Source organism: Poecilia reticulata, chromosome 3, assembly GCF_904066995.2.
Source record: "Poecilia reticulata chromosome 3, P_reticulata-male-v2, whole genome shotgun sequence".
Lineage (NCBI taxonomy): Eukaryota > Metazoa > Chordata > Actinopteri > Cyprinodontiformes > Poeciliidae > Poecilia > Poecilia reticulata.
This window is the reverse complement of record NC_088832.1, coordinates 16856920-16879377: the sequence shown is the minus strand read 5'-3', so window position 1 is coordinate 16879377 and position 22458 is coordinate 16856920. Positions and strand designations below refer to the sequence as shown.

At 38.8% G+C, this 22458-nt stretch overlaps 1 protein-coding gene across 1 annotated transcript; it reads right to left on the bottom strand.

The window, feature by feature from the left end:
- Nucleotides 1-115: 115 nt before the first annotated feature.
- Nucleotides 116-21440, bottom strand: ext2 (exostosin glycosyltransferase 2). Its single transcript, XM_008405220.3, has 15 exons — nt 21282-21440; nt 20563-20905; nt 20254-20477; nt 19820-19909; nt 19201-19317; nt 18786-18981; nt 17837-17976; nt 17643-17736; nt 10797-10928; nt 6122-6311; nt 4345-4511; nt 3549-3692; nt 2276-2404; nt 1620-1702; nt 116-1417 (listed from the first exon to the last, which is right to left on the bottom strand). Exons 2-15 carry the CDS (start codon nt 20875-20877, stop codon nt 1279-1281), a joined length of 2160 nt encoding a protein of 719 aa, XP_008403442.1. The 5' UTR covers nt 20878-20905; nt 21282-21440; the 3' UTR covers nt 116-1278.
- Nucleotides 21441-22458: the final 1018 nt, after the last annotated feature.

Here is a 22458-nt window from a genome sequence, read left to right as displayed (position 1 = left end):
CGTCACGGTGGAAACTTAAAGTAGTCGTGAAGAAAAAAAACAAAAACAAAAAAACTTTATCTTTTAACAGACTCAAAGAAGTGGAAAACCAGCATTAAAACACACCAGTCACAACTTGGTCTTTACTTGTAGTGTATTATAAAGTCATACATAAAGTCACATGAAATTCCATGGCATTGTGAAAACAACGGGAAAATAAAAACACCAGAAGGCGATGATACATTTTAAAGACTGCAACATACTCAGCGTTACGGTCTAAATACTGACATGAAATGACTAACAACAAAACATCAACATAAGAACAATGGAAAAAATTACTTCATGGAAATAATCTCAGAATTGTCCCTTAATTATTACTAATAATTGGTTGAATGTAAGGCAGATGATTAGTGATATGCAGATGAAGTGATCAGACATAACTGAAAGGATTTGGTGCATAATTCACGCAAAATCTTCTTATAGATATCTATATTCAGACAGATATATACATAGAATGAAATGTTTGCTCTGACAGTATAAAAGTACATTTACAAAAAAAAAATCAGTAGCTCAGATATTTTCCCCAAAACCAGCAGTGATCACTCTAAATATTAGATTTATGACACCTGCTTTGTCTAATGGTCTGACATGATTGTGTAATAGAGAACACATTATGAAACCTTTACTGTTCAACATCTGTGTGTCATCACAATCCATCACACTGTGAATAAAGCCTACATCGATATGTCTGCTTCATTTATCACTTGTATGTTTTTTTTTCTTTTTCTTTTCTTGCTTTACAGCTGAACATAAAGCGTGCGTCTGATTTTGGGAAATCAAATAGGAAAAAATATGAGAAAATGTTTGTTAAAAGCATTATAAGTTATATCATACAGCACCGCTGCGAAATATAAGCAGATACAACACGCAAGCTGAATCCAGAGCAGCTGGAGGCTCAAGTGTTCGGCTCCAAAACAGTAACAGTGAGACCAAGTTAACCCGACTCCGATCACCGAACCCTCAGCGGCGCTTCATGCAACGTCAGCGTTGCTAATACGTTTGACGCCGTGCTCTTATCTAATACTTTCCAAGCTAACAATGTGTTTACGCACGTGAGCATTTGGGATTGTTCTGTACTGCAAATGAATGTTCCAACAAGTAACTGAAAGTCACTCAAAATGAGATGGGGAAAGTGGATTTTGTGGTTCGAACTGGCATCTTGACTTGAAGGACGTAGCTGACGATGACTCTCTCGCCGTGCTGAGACTCTGAGATGTCCGTGGGTTTGCTGCAGCTGGGTCACAGGCTGCCGATGTTCGGAAAGCTCTTGAGTTTCTCTGGGAAGTCGTCTTTGTAGAGCACTGGGTCTGCACGGTGCTCCACCACCTTCAGAGGCATCGTCCCGAAAACCGAAGCAAACTTGTTGATGCACTCGGACCTACAGACGTGACGAAGACATGCGTTTTCTTTTAAGCAATGATTAAAAAGTATGGACGGAGTAGTTTTCCAATCGAGTTAAATGAAAGTGTTTAATCAAACGAAAATGTCCACCGGGGAGGTTTCTATCCATGGCCTGTTCATGGAAGACAGAAACGATTAAGATCTAAACCGCTACCACACATTTCTAAAATCGACCGTACCTCTCCACCATGTGTGTCTGATCCAGAGACAGGCCGTCGATGGCAGTACATTCAGGACACTTGAACTTTTTCCTTGGGGTCACCTGCACAGAAACACAACAAAGTCAAGGCAGTGATATTTGGACACTTTGGTGATTTGTTGGTCGTCCGACGCACTGACAGAAGCTAGTTCTCATTTTATTGGACTGGCTCAGACCAAACAGAACACGCTGAACTTGTGAATGTATGAGTGTGCAGAGGAAAGTGAGCGAAGCGGGGAGGAATGACGGCGCGAGGGGCGATTGGGATGACGAAGTGTCTTCTGGGGAAACCTGTTAGGAGATGCGGCGGGAGGAGGGACCACGTGCGCAGGTGGAGGGAAGTGTGGATCCAAGGATTTGACAGAAGGGTATGCGTAAGCCCTGGTGAGCTTAACTAAACATGCTCAAAGGGGGAGTGCCAGTGAGTGACACGCAGATAAGGGAGGTTAAGGTCGGGCTTAAGCTCAGGGCCCCTGCACCTGGGGGGAGTCTGAGTAAGGAGGAACAGGAGGGGGGGGAGCTGTAATGTTGAAGGGTGAGAGCTGATCAGACCCAGAAATGCCTCTCTGCCATTTCAGGCTAAAACCTCCCTCTGTGGACTTAGAGCAGCCAGAACAGCGACGGCGAAGAACGCACCTTTATCGGGGCTTTGCCTGTGATGTTTGCCACGAGGAAGTTCATTGCAATATCTTCACAGTTCATGTGAGCGTCCACCCAGTTCTTAATGTCTCCGGGCATCTTGTATGTGTACAAATAATTGAAGTACTGAAACACACACACAAAAAAATGTGCAACTGTGGTTACTGAAGAAAGTTTGAGAGAGAGAGATTAAAAGACAGAACATGCATTCAAAGATAATTTCCTTGGATTGATGCCGTTTCAGTTTTAAGAAAATTTTTTTTAATCTGAAGTGTCTAATCCATTGGCGGAGGAATAAAATGTCAACAATTTATAATGAAAATGTTAATTTCTGAAAGAAAGAAAAAATCAACAACATTTTCACTGGTTTTAAAAAGAATAATAAAAGCAAAACCAGCTTTCAATTGGAAAGTAAATAAGAAACATACTTTTGTAAAATGCATCTCTCCAAAGTGGTTCACATTGGAAAGAAACTCCTCTTATTACTGCTTACTAAAAACGTCCCAACATAAACCATAAATAAATATCATACTTCATACACATTACTTAATCTGCATTAGTGGTTCGAGTTGTTTGACTGGTTCACCACAAGTTGGGTGGGACTCACAGAGGCTCCAATCATCTTATAACACCTCTTCACCTTCAGTGGGTGTGTGTGTGTGTCTGCTGAGAACAATAACTCTGCACATTAAGCAAAACATTCTTGCATACGTTTATGTATTTTTTGCTGGAGACATTTCCATGTGAAGGAGTTTGCTAAACTAACAGATAATCATCAGGTTGCTTCTTCTGCTTACAAAATATACAGAAAAATTGCTCTCCAGAGTCAGAAGAGTTGCTTTAGATATTGTTCTGCTGTAAATTTTAGAGCTTCATGTTAAATGTCAGGATTCTGTGATGGATAAGGCTTACCTCTTGGCTAACCTGTTACGACTGTCTGTGTGGAAGAGAACTAACATCACAGTGAGCTGCAGCAGCCAAAATGCAGCAACTATCAAATGTCCTGGACTGTGAAAAAATTTAACAGCAAATAATTTTTTTTCCCCCCCTCAAACAGTAAGATTATATAAAATGTTTCCAAATCCTGCAACACTCTGCACTTTATAAAGAAATCCATGTTATCTGAACAAGTTAACAATTTTGTCTGTTTTTCACATGGCAGAAATCACAGCTCATAATTCAAAACGTAAAAGCACGTGACTCTCATGGAAAGCACCTGAGCGAAAGCCTATGTGTTTTCACATAGCAGCTGATCGTTTTAACCAGCTACCTTGTGGTAAAAGGCAGCGCCGGTCAGAACCATGGAAACCTCGTTGGTCCACTCCGACTCGTACTTCCACTTCCCCATTTCGTGGTCCCAGAGGTGCAGCCGGCCCGGGTAGCCCACCAGCCTGTCGGGGAACTCCCTCCACACCTGGTGGAAACGGCAGGATCGGAGACAGATTGTCTGACAGTTTCGGCTCAAGTGAAGCACTTCAGTTAACACATGAATGATCCAGACTCTAAAAGAGTTTAAAAGCTCAGGATGAACAGTTTAGCCTCAATCTTCCATATGTCAATGTCGGCTTTTTCATCTCCGAGCCAAAAATCACAACTGCAGTCAGAGATGGAAAGCTTAGAAGAACATATGCTAAAAAAAAAGAAAAGAAAAAGGCTTTATGACTGACTAAATATCTCAACAGCAGCAGAAAATCTGATCCTGTTACTAAAAGCAGGGTGAGTTGTCACCAATTTTGCCTGCAATTTTATGTAATTACCCTTAAACTGAGCACAATTTCATCAAATAGGATCTAAATGCATTCAGGTGAACGTGCAGCAGGCAGTGTGGAGCTGGGCAGGTATGTGGATATGGAAAGCATCAGCGGCAGATCTGTCATCTTCCTCTCGACATCAAACACGTTTAGCAGCCCGTCAAATCTCCAAATAGAGGAGAACGAGACTGTAATATTTCGGAGAGACTTTAAAGTCTGGGATCAACTTGAAGGGAATTCCTATAAAGTCTGCTATCAGGAAAAGGATGATGGGAATGTAAGGAGGTTTAAAAAGAAAAGCAGTACGTTACTAACCTCGTAGCCAAACTGCAATTCATCAGATGTTAGCATGATGATGTCATCATCAATCGCCAGCACGGCTTCTGTTTCGATCTCGTCGTATGGGAAGAAGCGGTTGCTCAGTTTGTTTTCCTTGGTTCGCACCACTTTCAGAGGAACGCCGACCTTTGGCCAAAGAGACTCTAAAATAATTAAATATACAAAAATGGAAGTGTTAACTGGTGCTAAAAAGTACCTTGGATGCAATAGTTATATTTAGTTCCCTTATCACTTAACAAAATAAGCCATTTGAAAAAATATTACACTGTAAAAAAAAAAAAGAGAAAAAAAAACAGCTAACAGGTGCTTGTATGCACTTTACAAACTATAAATCTGTAAATATCAGTTTCTGGAGCAGGGTGTATAAAAATGGTGCTATTTATCACAGACAGATTACTGGCAGTGGAAAGAAGTGATCTCAAAAAAGTTCAACTTGTTTCACTGACTCGTATTGTTGCGCAAACCTCAAGCATGTGCAAATCAAACCACACTACAATCCCTCGCGGGGCAGAACACCAGCGGGGGTTTTTTTTTTTTTTTTTTCCACGCGTCTTTTTTGGGCGCAATTTCAAAGATCTTGGGCAGTGTCCACGGCACGGACCGCCGCACAGACAGATCACGCAGAATGTGTCCCCTCATTAATGGAGTGACTGGAGCCTGGCAGCTCATAAGAGAAGCCACAGGTTTTGTCTAACCACGTCTGAGGTCTGCTGTCAAAAACTATTGTCAGAAGAGCTGAAATGTTGAACGCTCGGGGTTTCTCCTTTCATTTCTCCCCTTGTTGCTACGAGTCCTTCTTTCATTTCCAAGACTAGAGTAAGGCAGAAGACTGAGGGAATTGTGGGCTATCATATGATTTTTAGACGTTTCAACTGAAAAACCCCGTGTTTTAAAACCCAACAAACCAGAACTGCATGTTCTGAGGATTTGGTTTTGATTTTCATGTGTGTCTTCTGCAATTACCACAGCCAAGCAAGTTAATCTCAGCAGCTGCGCTGATGTAAAGGACACAGAAACAAGTAGAGACAAGAAGAATCTAGTTTAAATATGTGTAAAAATATGATCTTAGAAAAAAAAAGGGTGGGGGGGAGGAGAAACAAAACGAGAACTTGTAAACACATCAGATCAGGGCTTGTTGTAAACAATGAAGAAGTTTGTGCTCCATGGGTGTGACCTGTCAACGGCCTCGTTTTAATTCTAAAAGGACACAAAGTTCCAGCCAGGCGCCGGTAATGCCTCCAATAAAAAAAGGCAACTCAGCCACAAGGGAACACTTCAAAGTTGTCTTTGTACTGACGCACTTTCTGTAGAGCAGGACAGATTTCATTTGTGGTTTATTAAGTCTGTCTGAATGTAATAAGAGGTAATATTCTGCTTTTTGGGGGCATTCGGCTGAACTTTAGTCTTAATTTTTGGCAAAATATCAGAGCATGCAGCAAGATGAACAACAACTTGCAAAGTTCACAATAATAAAAACATTAATGGGACAGACTAAAAGTTGCACAGGAGATGATGTTTTAAAGGAGCTACTCTCATTTTGTTTCTAGATTTCTTCTCTGTTTTACATCCAGCAGGTGTTTCAGTTGCTTTTATTTAACCTCTAACAAACTCACGTTGAGACGAAATCTCTGTGCAACAGGTAAAGAAGCTCTAATAATAAAATAACTTCACATAACCTTACTTCAACAAATCTGAAGTAACCCTTTAATACCCGCCGGCCCAAGTGTTTTCATAAGCAATCCAACCCACTCACCTTCAGGAGGACTCTTGTTCTGATTATTCCAAACTATCAACAATTTAGCCAAACTCGGCACCTTGGAAATCTCCGTGATGACCCGGAAAAGACTCTCGATGCGATCGTAGGTGAGCACGACGGCTGTGAACCCCGGAGCTCTCGGTGGGATAAGTGGAAGGAAAAGTGGGCTGTTTACGCTGGACCACTTCTGCACAAGAAAGGAAACAAAGAAAGACATGAGCTACTTTTCTGCTCAACCTCTGTTTTTACCGTCATTAAGAGACACTTTCTTTGTCTCTAATGTTTTTCTTTTGTTCTAATCAGATTATCTATGCTTGGAATTAACTTGACTGTGAACTCTAGGGGTGTGACAGCGTACATATTTTAATCAGAAAAATGTGGTTAGGAGCCTTTTTAGGTTTTGCATAAATGTAATAAAAGAGCATAGGGAACCCTGGGGTACTGGTCACTATTCATCAACTCAAACAATGCAGTTTTCCATATAGAAATGGAGTCACTTGCTATGGGACTTTTTTTTTTTTTTTTACCTGTCACCAAAAACATTGTGCCCACTCCACTGCGATGATTTAAAGTCATTTTCAACAGTCTGCTCCCATTTATAGCTGGGAAATGTGGTTTGGTGACTCTAATAAATATCCACCAGCAGGAAGTCACTCATAGGTGTTGGCTTGACTGGGAGTCATTATGTCGAATGTGTCGTAAGAGTCAGCTGGTTCATTAAATTTTTTTTTTTAAGATTTTCTATCAAGCCCCTATAAAACCATAAAAAAAAAAAAGGCAATAAGAGGGGAAACGTTGGATTTTAAAAATCATTCATCTGGAGAACTACTGATGTCCAAGTACTAAAGCTACTGGAGGAATTGAATGGATAAACATGTGGGAATAAACTGTACGTTTATGGGTGTAAAAACTGGATCAACCATGGCGTTGCCATTTGGCTAACGTGCAAAAGCACCCAGATCCAAACAATCTATTTTTCAGAAATAAGGTGCATAGCTGGATCTAAGCAAAGCTAATTATTTACCTCAAACAACAACAACAACAAAAAAAACCTCAAGTGCCACCACCTCTGATCTCGACATTCAAAGATCCCTCACCAACTATTCAGTCACAACCAACACCACAAAAGTCTTCATGGTAGTAGACATGCTAACACACTCCATTGTCAAAATAGTGGTTTTAAACAAATGCTAAAAGTAATTGAGACAAATGATGAAGTTTCCTCTCGTCAGCATTTAACCAGCTAATTAGAGCAGTTTTATACAAGTAAGAATCTTAATGCAAGCTGTGAGTCCTGGTAAAATGAAACTGGATCCACCATGTGGATTTAAGCACAATTCGTTTTTTGTTTTTCCCCCTTGCACGCTGCACATCAATAGATTTTTTACTGTAAATCATGTTTTTCCACAGGCCTAACGTATAATGTGAGGCTGCTAATGTGATGAATGAAATAACTTTAATGGTACTTAAAGAGTATTTTATTTCTGTCTATGATCCACATCTACTTAACAGAAACTGGTTTTAGCTTGTAAGAAACTTCTCTTTTCTTTGCTTTATGGTTTTTCACTGTTATTTATTGTTTTGGGGTTTTTTTTTTACCCACTAATATTTGCCACCAGTTCATGCCAGAAATGGAAGGAAAAATGTTACATTTAAAGGGCAGCGCAAACATCTCGGTACAAAGCAAAATCAGGAGGGAGCTTGAAAACGAGTAAAGTCGCTTATTTATGTGTACCTTCTGCTTACAGTGTCATTTTAACAAAGTCGTGTGGGAAGTAGAAAAAAAGACATGAGGGAGCGAGCGAGATAGAGAGATGGGGAAAAGTTGGAAGAGAAACACAGTAAAAGAGCAGAGTTTATCAGGCTGTGACTTGCAGCCATCAGTATGAAGCTCGTTTTTTCTTTTCTTTATTGCTGCCCTTTAAATTTGGCCTGTAAATCCTGAAAGTCACACTGACTCCAGGTTAGATCAAATAACACAGTTAAAAAAAAGGCGCAACAGGAGTTTTCAGATGCCACTACGAAACTTTAAAAAGGTTTCAAAAAGCCATTTCAGTTGGACAATATGTAAAACCGTAGTTGCTGAGAATAAATTTACATGCTGAAGTTGTTTTCTTAAACGGATGTACAAAAACGAGGCTTGTACCTTTCTTTTTCAGAACAATGCAAGAAAACATGAGGAAAATCAGGATCTACTTCGAGAGCATGCAAAAAAAAATAAGGATTAAGAACATTTTCACCATTTTGTGACAATCTTTTAGCAAAACTATAAAAAAAAACAACCTCCACTTAACACTGTGGGTGTCTTGAAGTTCAAATGAGCCCTGCTTTGTCTCTGGTCCCACTTGGCCATAGAGTGATTATGTGGCTCCTTTCACAACATCAACACAAGTCTGTCAACACAGACGCAGTCGCTCACTTTTACACAACATAAGTCACCCTACCACTAATAAAATTTCACTTTATTGGCAAGTGGAAACTTTCCTGTGGTCGTTGTCACATTGTCATACAAAAAGACGGGAGGAATAATTAAAGCGCGCATATACAGATGCATAAAAGTAGAGTAGGACAGGCTGAGAGCACTTAAGTCATTTGTCAAACAGAATAAATTAGATGAAAAGAAAGCCACAGCTCAATAAGTCGCCAAGGAGTCACAGCGGTATGTTTCTTTCTTTTTTTTTTTTTTTTTAACACTTTAAAAGTGCCTCAGAAGAGGATTTGGATTTGCTTAAACTGCTGAAGTGGTTCTTCTCTCATCCTAGAAATCTTTAAAAGTAAATAAATTCGAAACAAGATTGAATGGAGTATGACTAAATCTGAAAATTATGTTTGCCTGAAAACATTAAACCTAAAAAGATTATTATATACTGCTCAAAAAAATAAAGGGAACACTTAAGTGTTCACTTAAGTGTTTAAGTGTTCCCATTATTTTTTTGAGCAGTGTATATATTTTTTTTATAAAGTAGATTTTCAGCAAGCGAAAAGTTAATTAAATATTTAGTAATACTGCGTGAACATATAAAATACAGCTCTTTTTAGAAGAGATGGACTGATCAGGTTGATATAAACTGCTCAATTTAAACCTATTGCAATTATTTTTTAAGGACAGTAAGAGAATAAACAACTGCATGTTCTTGGATTGAGGTACTAAGTTTGAATCACACATAAAAGGGAATAAATATTATCTCTGTTTATGCTTGAAGGAATTTGACCCTACCATTTATTTGAAGTGGTCAAGTCATTTTTAGACTGAAAACAAAGAGCGCTCTTAGCTTTGAAGCAATTGATCTGCTGATCACTATTTATAAGACAAATCAGAGAAAAAATGCAGATATCTGACTTTTTTTGTTTTTGCATTTCTACTTTTCACACATAATGCATTTAACATTAAACAGTCTTTAAAATCTGAACACCTTCAAGATAGAGATCGAATCACTGGCCCTGGCAAATAAAAAGGCTAATTTTATACATTGAGGTAATTTTTGAATTTTGCATATCTTTCCCCTGATCTGAGAAAGTGACAAACAAATGGCAGCTTGTCTCATATTTTCAAAATTCCACACTCCAACAGCACCAGCAGTCCTGGGAAATGTGCTTTTAATTACCAACAGAAAGACTTGAGGAGGAGAGGCGGAAAAACGTCTGCCTGATTTATATAGTGCTGTATGCAAGTTCTTCTCACCGTCCATTCACCGAATCCATCAAGAAAACACTTCATCTCCCATCTTGGGGAGGAATGGCCAAAGGTCTGTACATCGGTGTAATTAACCTCCTCTGTCTCTGGAAAAACTTTGTGGCCACAGGACGACTCAGACAGATTGGACCAGAGGTCAGCATGCTCTGACAGAACATGTAAATAGGAAAAGTCAAGTGTAGCTGCTGAATACAAACTACCTGCTTGTCTGCAGAAGTGTAACCTTAAAAAAAAAAAAAAAAACCCTAGTTCCCCCCCACAGACGTCCTCTAAAAAAAAAAAATCAAAGCACTGAGTGAATCTATGTCACTTCTATTATAGTAATTGCAAACATTTAACTAATTCAAGGACATTACTTTATGTATCCACAAACATGCTGACTTGCACACTCCTCCATCCCACAGACGGCTTGGAGGAGTCTCCAGATTAAACCAGGCTGATTAACAACTCCTGAGAGATGGCCCAACAGCCAACATGTCTGCTGCCACAACCAAAGCAAAGCTGAACACACACACCAAAACCATTCTTCCAGAATACTCTCTATAAACACAGTGACTAAGACGTACAGGAACTTATTTTTCACCACAGATGAGGCATCCGCCTATTGCAGAACTGCTGACACAAACTGGCTGCCTCAGAGCTCGCTGGTTGTACACCAAAGCCTGGGGCACCACTGCATGTGTGGTGCTTTACAAAGAGACACAGCATCTACCGTCACTTCACTGCAGGCTGTGACTTATAGCACACAGGAGAGAGGGGAAAGATCTCATGAGGCACCGACAGACAAAGGCTTCAATCTTGATGAAGTGTCATTCTGCCATAAAAAAAATGTCTGCCATAAAAAAAAAAAAACACTTCTGAGAATAAAAATGAAAGGTTGAGCATAGAGCTGAATGTGATCTGGATCACAGAAGACAACAGAAGTCAAGTTCAAGGTTAGAAAACAACTAAGCTCCAAACACAAACATGCATACGTACCACAACAGGTGGATTGTTCCATTGCTCATAAGTACGTGCAGCATATGGGTAAATGCGGTCATTGATGATCTGGAGCGTGGTCAAGCCGATAGCTTTCATGGAGCTGAAGTAGGCTTCCCAGAACCAACGGGCCTAAAAAACATGAGGAGGAGAATTACAAAATACATCAACAGAAACAGAAATGAGAAAGAATAATAAACACATGTGCTAGCATTAGCATTGGTTTGCACAACATGCTCTGCAGGAGGTTTTTGAAATAGGAACAGACAGCAGAATATGAATTCACCAGCTAATTGTTGGTGTGAACAGTTCTCTAGATACAAATGAAAGAAAAAAATGTATATACACCCCACGAATCATACGAGCTCATTAGCAGTTGAATCACAAGTGACTAGATGTTACTCGTACTCCAGCTGGTGATTTCTAAACAAACAAATTCCAGAACGGTTTTGCCCAAATTCCAGCAGTTTCAAAACATCCTCAAAAAAAAAAAAAAAAGAGGAAGAAACACCCAAAACATTCCTGGCAGCTACAATCACATTTTCCAAAATAGGTTTTTATGAATATACAACTATCTTGTCTGTTATATCTCGAGGCAGAACTTTATTAAAACATACATAACATACATAAAAATATCATTGATATAAGGCAAAACATGCCCAAGTATCAGAACATTTAATTCACATGTGGGCGTGCTTCTTTTATTTGTTAAATATGTTTTCCTTCCGACATCTCGGTATTTGGTACAGTTTCTGCAGAAGATAGCACCAGTGTGATGTCATTACTGTAAAATTTGGAGATTCCTCCTGCACCACATGTCTGCAGAATATTTGACACCCCTCTGCAGCCTCTCGTCCTTCAACAGCTCTTTTGAAGCCCTATGAAATCTCTCTCGTCTGTCTCTGTTTTCTTTCAGCAGATCACTGTTTGGATATCGGTCTTTCTGATGAGTGAACTCTTAACCTATATCTTAATGTTATCACATAGGGTGCTGGATTCTTCACTCCCAATTCAATACACATTTCGTTGCAGCCAAGCTGACGGCCTCTGAAATGACATTTGTGAGCTGGATCTGTGTGCTAATGAGCGTTTATTTAAGCTTTAAAGAAACTCCACGGGTCAGATTCGAGGTGAGAAAAAAAAACACACACAAGGGGAGTTTATAAAGCTTTGAACCACAATTGAACAATGGGATTAGGTTAGAAAATAAATATTTCATCATCACATAGACGGCAGACAGCTAGAGAATAATAATATTTCTTCCTCCTAATGCAATCCATGCACATGTCTTTAGCTAATGAGTCTCCCCTTTGTAAACATTTGGACAGGACCTAAATCACAAAATTCTGTGCAAGGAACGAGCCGTACAAAAGCACAAAAACAGAGTCGAGTTTTACAGCAGGGGTTGAAGTGTATCTAGAAAGACTTTTTAATCTCAGGGGCCTATAAATCAACCCGTGATGAAAGTTCCTTTTCCGACCGGGAGGAGGTAGAAAGAAAACCGTACTGGCTCCGGGGCCCCCATCGCAATGCTCCGCCCCCTTTCCCAGTGCCAGCGGGGATTTTTATGAGCGAAGGGCAGACATCATTGTAGAAGAGGATAAACACCATCACCTAATCTTCCTATGACTGCTTTTAATCTGCAATTGAATGGAATGCATTTTTTTCTACCGCCTCACTACCCCCCCAAAAAAATTATATATATATAAATGCACCAAGAACAAATATAAAAGGAAATCCAACTAGAAAAACTAAAAAGATTTGCAACTTTTGGCAAATTATATACAAAAAGTCGACCAATTACCTGAATTGAAAAACATGTTAATTGGCTTCGGTTTATTAGGCCCGAGCAGCTAAGCGCTGCGAAGGCCTATTGTAATCGTGCTGTAAATTATTATTATTCTTCTTCCGTAAAGTAAATTGGCTTTTTGGGGGCTTTATCATATTCAAAAACTCACCAAACTTGGCGGCCGCAGAGAGCCCGGTGAAAATTTACGTATTTTATGGTCCTTGCAATAATCGCACAAGAAACGGCTCAAGGGCGCCCCCTAGCAACTTTCAAAAGACCCTTTTCTATTCACTTACTTTATCGTAGAGACTTGAAATTCGGTACAGTTGTAGAGCTCCCCAAGACACTCTGAATTTACAATTAATGTCATAGTGCAACTATCCTAGAATGTCGGCCATTTTGGATTGAAGTTCCGATTTTGAGCCCATTTTGGCCGTTTACACACGTCGCATTTGATCGAACTCCTCCTAGGGATTTTGATCCATCGGCTTCAAACTCGGTCAGATTGTTCATAAGACATGGCCGATTCAAAGTTATCAAATTCGTGAGTTTTCGAGCATGTTGAAGGGGTTGTTCCAGGGGTCAAAGTTCACCGACTCACCAGAAAGTAATAAACTGTTAGATCTCTTACAAATACACTCACAGAGCCACCAAACTTTCTGTGTGTGATCACCTTTGTATGACCTACGACACCCAGTTGTGAAATTTTGAGATTACCTAAGCCACGCCCCCCTAGAACAGGAAGTGTCATGTTTTACTGCGAACGTTCACTATCTGACCCCTTTCACCTAATCAACATGAAACTGTGTCCACAGACAGAAGACATGTTGGTGTGTCAGGGTTTCCAACCCCGTTTGGTTTGGATGCAGCAGGTGGGCGTGGCGGCGTGGCGAAGTGACCTTTAACGCCGTCTCCTTACGTTTGTCCTTGAATTCCACAGTTTAAAGCCCAGCTGCACCAAACTCACTAGGTTTGATCCTTGTGGGCCCCTCGACAGAAATCCAGTGTGATTTTTTGTGGGCGTGGCCTAATGTCTCAACAGCGCCCCCTTGAAGATTTTAAATAATCAGCCCCAAGCCATTCTTTAACCTAGAATTATGAAACTTGGTACACTTGTGTATCGTGTCAGGACCTACAAAAAAGCCTCTTGGAGCCATGGTCCAAACCCAACAGAAAGTCGGCCATTTTGGATTAAATTCGCCATTTGCTGTTTTTCACAGATGTCGTATTTGATCTAACTCCTCCTACAGCGTTTGACATACAGACTTCAAACTCAGTAAGCAGAGAGTTCAGAAATTCAAGGTCTAAAGTTATCACAGGATTTTTTGTATGTCAAAGCATGTGGGCGTGGCTAAGTGCTAAACTTTGACTATTCGCCATAAAACATCAAAGTGACAACTTCCACATACATGGTGACAGCTGCTTCAGACTTCCTATGTCTCAATACTGACCAACCCTCATTACATTTTCATGGTCAGATGATGACGTAACCTTAGATCCGCCCACTTTTAACAGGAATTCAGCTGTTTTTTCTACTGTATGTCTTATTTTTACTGAGTAATACATATGGAATTGATCTTTTACCACCTGACATAATATGAGCTGATGATGAACTGTGAGGATGAACTCTGACTCATGGAGGCGTGGCAAAATGGCTGTCCTTCGCCATATTCATGCAATTGTCTCTGAATCACACATGCATCTTCCGATTGGCACCAGACTGGATATGTTTGACCTGTGCTCAATGCTAAAGAGCCCAACGGGTTTGAATTGTGATTTTACTCTACAGCGCCCCCTAGACTATCACATCATCAATATCTCCTCTCTACATCGACCAATCTGCACCAAATTTGTGGTGTGTCGCCAGGGAACCATGCCGAAGTCAATGGTGCGAACTGCCTGGCGGACGCGCGCCTCAACTGTTCGAAAGGGTACGCGGTGGCAGGCAGGCGGCGGTGCTGGATACCCCGCGGTGGCTATAGGCCGGAGCGGCGCTTGGCTGCTCGGGCCGCTTGAGGCTCCGCGGAGCTTTAATTCAAGTTTATAACCCTCAACTGTCGCCCACAAGTACTTATATGTAAGTCACCAGGTCTAAAAGGACACCCATGTCATTCAGACAGTTAAGGGGTTAAGGAGCTTTAACTGCTCTCATTTGTGATGCCTGTGATCTTTAAATATAGCAACTGTTCAGGATAAAATAGAAAATATATGACAACATACATAGAGAAACTGCAGAATGTCATTGTCAAAACGGATATTTACACCTCATGCTTGCAAGTGACAGCTGGCAAACTGTCAGCAGAGCTTGATCAAAACTTCCAGTTCAAACAAATCTTTGAGTTTCTTCTGGAAATTAGATTTTTTTCAGGAGATATACTAGCAATTTACCATCAGCTGTGTTCTCTAGTTGTAACAATACTGCCATTATACATTGACATGCAGATTAAATGTAGATTTTATCTACACTGTCTAAAGCAAACAAACTACCAGAGTACTGCAATGTACATCATTTTTAAACTTCCTTATAAATGATCAATTGCATTCACACACAAAAAAAAAAAGATCAATTTGCACAAACACACCTACTCGGTACTTGTAATTTATCAAATAAGAATAAATCTTGATGGCTAAAATTAACAACACTCTGAAGTCTCACAGGATTACAATTAAAGTAGGAATTGCCATGTCATATTAGAGTCCGTAGTTTCTGTAATTATTGAATTTCCGAAAGGAAGAAGCAAGGGAAGAGAAATGCTTGGTTTGCTTCAGATCTCACATGTAATTTGAGAAACAAGTTCTGATAATATCTAAATTTGTGCTCGTGAGGAAAGACAGTCATGTAGTGGGTATAGTTTTCAAAGATCCAAATTAAAGTCAACAGTGATGTTTAAGTGACTAAAGGGCAACTACTTTGATTCTTCATTTTGATGCATTTTAAAGGAAGTCGGTGATGCCAATGACCAGAGGGGGAAGAAAACCTCGACAGGATACAACTAAAGAAAGATTGAAAAAGACAAATACAAAGTATCCTCACCTCAGTCTGTAATTCCTGTCTATCTTTACCACGGCTATGCTTTTATTTATCATCAGAAAGAGTTTAGCTGAGATAATCTAGAAAAATTATCTGGGATAATAAGAACTGTACTATTTTGTGTCTATGACCCAAATAACAATCTTGTCTGGTGGCTTTACTTGAGCACTATCTAAATTGTTCAGAATGGACATATATTTTTGTCTTCCAAATAAATTATCTAAATGAGTTACATCATCTCAAAATGTATGTATCGTATATATTTGAACAAAATGTAAAAATTATGGTCTTTCAAAAAAAAAAAAAATCTTACAAAGATTAACAAAAAATATTTTTAATTACACATCCTGCTAACATTTCAGCTTATTCATTTTTAATCTTACTGCATATTGAAACACCACAAAAATGTGGACTCTTTAGCCCTCTGCTGGCAAAACTCAAGAACGACATTAGTTCTTCTGTATTTAAAATCTTTTTACCTAATCGCTCGGAGCTTAAATGTTTGGTTTTCATAATGTTTTTTATCATGTTAAATGTTTGACCAATGTGACTGTAATTATGTTCATAACCTTTACGAGCAGCTGCAGGAGTTTAAGTCACACATAATCAAAAACTTGACTAGTTGCAAACTGAGCAGATTTAGTCAATACTGGCTTTGCCATGTTTTAAAAAGGCTGCCAATGGGCTTCTGAGTGTTTATTATTTCTGAAACAATTAATCATGATGAATCGATTGTTGAAATAATTGTTCACCTAATTTAATAATAGATTGATTGTTAACTGCTGAATAAAGACTAAAAACATGACATTTTGAGGTAATTAAGTCAAGACTGTACTAGAAATATATATGTATGCTTTTTAAAAATTATTAATCAGTTAATCCAAAAATAGTCAGCAGATTACACCTACGCTGTATTTATTGATTTTCACATATTGATGTTTGAACCTTTTTTTTTTCTGCAGATTCATATTTTGCTACAATGATCAAGCACACAAAAAGGGAATGCTAAGTTATTGGATTTTAGTAAAACAAACAAATATATATATATATATATATATATATATATACATAATCTTCTTTAAAAATGTAACCGAATTGTTTATTTGCATTTTTAATGTATTTCTAATAATGTACAAAAACGCTTTATTGGTTAAATGAAAAATCTGAAGAATGTGCCATTTTTAAAAAATCTGTTGGACATTAGCTCAGTGAGCCAATCTTTTCAAATATAAAAACACTTATGGCATAAGTGTATTAAACAAATTCCACACAAGTTATTTAGACTATTTTTAAAGATTTTGATTACCAAATCCCTTCACTTTGATCAGTTAGGAGAAATTCAAAATATAAATTTGCTTAAAAAGGGGTTTTCTATAATGTGAAGACACACTGGTACATTACTGCTTGTTTTAGTGGTCGACATAGCTGTGAGCTATCCACAGCAGTTTACCCCCAGCAAACTCTTCAACCTTAAGAGCAAGCCATGTGTTTGAGCTATTATGGTGTAATCCAAGCCCATCTCTGAGTTTCAGGCCTAAAAATGTCTGTTTGGCCAGTATAATTGGTAAATGGACAAGAGTTGACACAAGAGAACGAGGAGCAGCTGAAGTAGTGCTCTACTCTCACTGCCGCTTTCAGCGCTGTTTATTGTGGCTTAGGGCAGATATCAAATGAAAAGAGAGCGAGTCTCAGTCCCTGAATTCACTCAGGCTAAAATAAACAGTTAAATCTTCCATGAGCCTTTTAAAATCCAGCGTGAGTGAGAGAGGATATTCAAACTTATAAAAAGAGAAGATTGAATCCAAAATCCTGTCTTTTGTGTGTCTCATAAAATTTGTTTTGGCTTCCAGAAGTAGAAGTGGTGAAGAGGCTTGAATTGTTAAAACACAGGCACCTCTATTAACTGCACAACTTCCCAATGTAGTGACAGCACCCATTTATACTCAGTCAATTAAATTTATAATACTTAAAAAAAATAAATAATAAATGTAAGTTGTTTTAATTAGTCTACAAAGTGGATTTTTACCTGTCTCTGCATTTCCTCGACTTGTCTATGAGGAATGCTCTTCAGGATGGTGTACATCTCTGACAATTTTTCCTCTGGAATAACCACAGACGCTCTGCGCAGGAAGGACAAAATAAACAGGTGAAATTAAAAATATATAAACACTGCACCTGTTCATCCCTCAACCCCCTAAACACATCAAGATTCATGCAGACCTTTTCCAGTCAAGCACTTCAGAGAATGGAAGAATGTAGGAGTCGGCCAGGATGACAGGGACACAGCCAGCCTGCAGCACATCACTGAGAGCAGCTTGACCCAAGCGTGCCCCTCGCAAAACCACACAGAAAGATGACTCCTGCGGTGACAAACCAAATGTGAGACAAGGCGTTTATGTCTGGACAAAGAGCCAGAGCTGGTTCTACTGACAAGTTTTCGCACTTCAATGGCAGTGGTCGCAGTTTGTTACCACATTTTTAAACTGGTCTATTTTGACCAAAAAAGACATGGACGTACATGCATTATTTCTAATAAGCCGGAATATATCTTTCAACCAGGAGCTTTACAAAGTCCAATAAGTTTTAGAGAGCAAAGTGGATTAGACGAATTCATTTCACTAAAGGGAAATGTATTGCTTGTTTGAGAATGTTTTGCATGCAGGTCTAGTATTTGACCGGTAAAACTATAAAGCTCACTTCAGCTGAGCCACATCTGTATGGTAATTTTACATGATTCTAGTGCAGCTTTGAGGTGTTCCAGTAATAAAGCATAGTGTAAAATAAACTAGCAGTTTATTGGAGTTTATTGGATACTGTTTGATAAATAGTCATGGGAAAAGTAAAACAATGCCCCCATATTTTTATTTTTATTACAAATATGCAGAGTTTTTGGGTTATAAACTGCTCAGTTTTTCACAACTTGGAAAAAGGACGTATCATTATCAATATCCTAGAACCCAGAACTAACAATGCATGTACTTTTGTTACAATCGTGACAGGAAATATGGTTTAGCAGAATTAATGTAAAATACTAATAAAAAAAATTCCAGTCAATGTGAAGTTAAAGTTAATCCCCTAAAATATCTTAATAATAAGGTGCATTGCAACAAAGTCTTTCAAAAGAATCATTTGTTAAAAACTCAAAGAGGAAAAGGATTGTGTCTCCCACCTGCAGGATCTGTGGGTAGTCATACACTTGCCCTTTGCAACAACGCTTCCGTGCGGAGGCAGCTCCCTGAGAAAGGTTGCTGCACTTGTCAAGCAGGAGCAGCGCTTCTCCATTTTCTTCCTTCAAACGCTCCAGTTCAGCACGATACTCTCTGTGAATTGCTGTTTGAGAGGACAGAATGAAGTAGCGCCTTGGCCTGGATAAAGAGACCAGAAATGCAGAAGACGTTAATGTTCGGCTGACATTTAGTCAGTCGGTTATCCTAAATAGTTATTTAAATCGAATCTGTCTAAAAGAAATGTAAAACCAAACCACAATGTTACATGACATGGAAGCTAGCCACAAACCTTGCTTGTAGAGGGGTTATTTAGTTATGATTTGACACCAGAGAAGTTGGTGTTTGAAATCTGCTCACCCAGGCTGTCGTTCAGGCAGCTGAACATCTGCAGAAAGAGGACTGTAAACCGGGATGCTGACATCATAACCTTGTCTATAGGTCCATGTGGAGAAACCACCTCCTGCCAAAAGGGCTCTGAAACAATTAATTAGGACCATAAATCAGTTTCCAAAAAAAAAAAAAATGGTTTGCCAGCAGAAACAGAGAAAAACAGAAAGAGAAAACACTAGCTCAACTTCTTTTTTTTAATTTCAAAACATTTGCAACAGGACAACTTTTCTGAAGGGAAATAACTATTTAAAAGTAAACTCAAGCTTAATGACTTTATCCGATATAACTGATTTTCCAACAGCTGATGAAAACAGTCTCTACCGAGGTAAAGTGTATTGTAAGGGGAAAGTGAATAATATGGTTCTGATGAGGACAGTAGCCAAAGGATTGAAGCTGGATAAAGTTTGAAATTTCTCCTAACTAAATGGAGTAGAATATAAAGTTCATAATGCTAACAACTTCAACCCAAAACAGTTATTTTAGCCGACAAGATATATTCTGACAAGTTTTTCCATGAAATATTGGCCGAAAAACAAAGATTTTGATTGGAGCATCCTTATAGGCTTTCAAAATGTACTGTAGCTACCTGTCTCGAGGGACATCCAGAGCTGTGTTGTAGTCAGGTGGACCTCCAGGTAACATGTTGAAAAGCAAATGATTCATCCCTTTGTCCCATCTACCAAAATAGAAATAAGATTAGTTCAGGGAGAATAAAAATGCTAAACCTATGAAAAAAAAAAAGGACATGCATTAGAAACACAGAAAAAATACTGTAAAGTGTGGCTTTAAGTTCATGAGTAATTATCAATTTCTTAAGAGTTGAAGTTATTAATGTTGCTGCCCATTTTTGACAAGACTTGGACAAAAAAGCAACAAAAACATTGTAAAAACATTTTCACACATCATTTATTCATGACAATCTTTAAAATAAAATGATTTTCTGTGTCTATATAGAGAAAAATATTGGTCCCACAAAGGGCTAACACTAATGAATAGCAGAAGTGTGCTGTAATTATTTACCTGGGTAGCATTGCCAGGGCCTGGGCAGTCTCTCTGATACGAAGGGAGTTCTGATTGAGCACATCAATAGATGGAATGAACAGGCAGGCTCTGGTAACATCATCCGTGTAAAAGTCACTGTCTGAGATTGCACTGAGCAGGTCGTTGTATTCTCGTGACAGTCCAGTGCTGCTGATGGGAACTCCAAATTCATCCACAAACCTCTGAAGAGCATAGATGTAGACCTGCAAACAACATTTAAATCAGTTTTGAATCAAAGCTGAACACAAAATAAATGCTGGATCTAAAAGATCTGACAATTTCAGTTACCTTGATTTTGTTCTTCGGATTGTAGCCACATCTATATACATCAAAACATGTATGCATCCGACAGCTTAGGTCCCCCCTCTCAGGTATGGGGCTGGATGCAGGAAGTCGGATAAGAGGAGCGTCATGCACGCTCCCCTTTTCAAGTGTCCATTCGGCTGAGGACTCAATAGAATGAGGCCAAAACTGGAACATCCCGGTGGCAATCAGTCCGAGCAGCACAACGGAGAAGAGGGCGATGTAGTAGATGCGATGTTTGGTTTTCATTCGCGGGATTAGAGCAGGGCCCCGAGAGCTGTACTTCCCCGAGGCATACATGACTGATGCCCCTCCGTCAGACCAGCAGCTGTAAAAACGATCTTCTGCTCAGAAACGTAATGTTTTGACAGCATAATAAACAATCTGTTCCGATAGAAGCGGTATAGATCCGTTGCTAATATTGGACTAATTGCATACGTTTGCTCAATATGCAAACACCAGAAGACACGTTCAGCAAGATGCCAACAAATTGACAGTCGTTTCGAGTAATTACATAATTAAGAATTAAATAAAGTGACTTAGAACCAATGATAATTTTTGACGCTGACATTTTAGAACACTATTTTGGCTAACAGCAGCTAGCGGTTGGCTAACTCGGCTGTTTAGGTCAACAACAAATTTGGAAAAAAATGAAGGGAAAGTAACAATTGTCTTATCCTTGGATATGAAAACTATTCACATACCGAGACGGTGAACAGAAGAGTCTATTCAGTCCTCATCCATCGCCGCAGTGAGAGTACAAGGTACAATAACAAAAAAGGAGTTAATGCTAACCTAGCTGCAAGCTAACTTTAGCCTTTCCGGGATTTGAGGGAAGTCCTTCTTCTTCTTTGCCTCTGATAGATTCCTCTCAACTCAAAAGCTAAGGAGAGCACTTCCCTCTGGTTGGAAGCAGACAAATGTACACTTAACTGATATCAAAACCTAAAGTGATGAAAATAGATGCACACATTAAATAGTATAACTGTGTATAATAGAAACCCGATATTATCAAAGGTTGAATGCAAAATATTAAACTAATTAAACTGCTTAGTTTTAATATTTTATGGATTAAATTATTTTTAATCACATAACAGCACATTCATATTCTTTAAATATTACTAAAGTTAAGGATTACAACAGCTGCATTAGTTATGAAAAGCTGATACTTTTCAGTAGCTTACCAGTAGACACAATTTATATACACTGAATTACAAGACTGCAACAAGGAATAGCCCAAAAATGATTAAAAAATGATTTTTTTTTTACCTTATAAAAAAAATGTTTTTTGTGGGGTCTTTGCAGTATTTCTATGCTGGAAACTTACCTTAGATGTAATTGAAATTTTAAAATATTATCATTTTCTAACAACAATGGCCTGCTATGTCCATTTGCAACTGAAGTATATTGCTCTGTCTCAATCAAACTACTGCAAAACTGTCACATAAATTTAGAATTTAACTTGTACATTTGGACATAGATTAACCTTTTACCCTTTTCTCCCTACTTCAGTATTTTTGATCAAACAAATCTGACAAACATAATCTGAGCAAATGCAAAATTAATAAAATTGCAATTATGGCACCATGTGAGAAGCTAACAAACCTTTAAATCCGATTATAATTTTTTTAAGAATGAACTGAATGTCCAGACATTCAGTTCAGACATGAAAAGAGCAGTACTGATATATATATATATATTGAAGTTCCCCATTTCTCTAGATTAGACCAAGGTCTAGCTTCTGAAACTGGACCAGACAATTTGGTTAATTGTTGTTAATGCATCATTTACCAAGAGAGAAAGTGCATTTTCAGACAGGGCCAGGTTAATGTGGACCTGGCCACTATTAAGGAGGGCCCCTATCCCCGCCCCCCCCCCCCC

Bases quoted from the DNA above. Each gene is read 5' to 3' on its own strand.
- ext2 (XM_008405220.3), bottom strand. From the start codon at position 20,877: ATGTATGCCTCGGGGAAGTACAGCTCTCGGGGCCCTGCTCTAATCCCG. The intron at 17,737-17,836 runs GTCTGCATGAAT...CTTCCTGCGCAG, and splicing joins GAAGTGCTTGACTGGAAAAG to AGCGTCTGTGGTTATTCCAG. The intron at 2,405-3,548 runs GTAGCTGGTTAA...TGTGTGTTTCAG, and splicing joins GCGCTGCCTTTTACCACAAG to TACTTCAATTATTTGTACAC.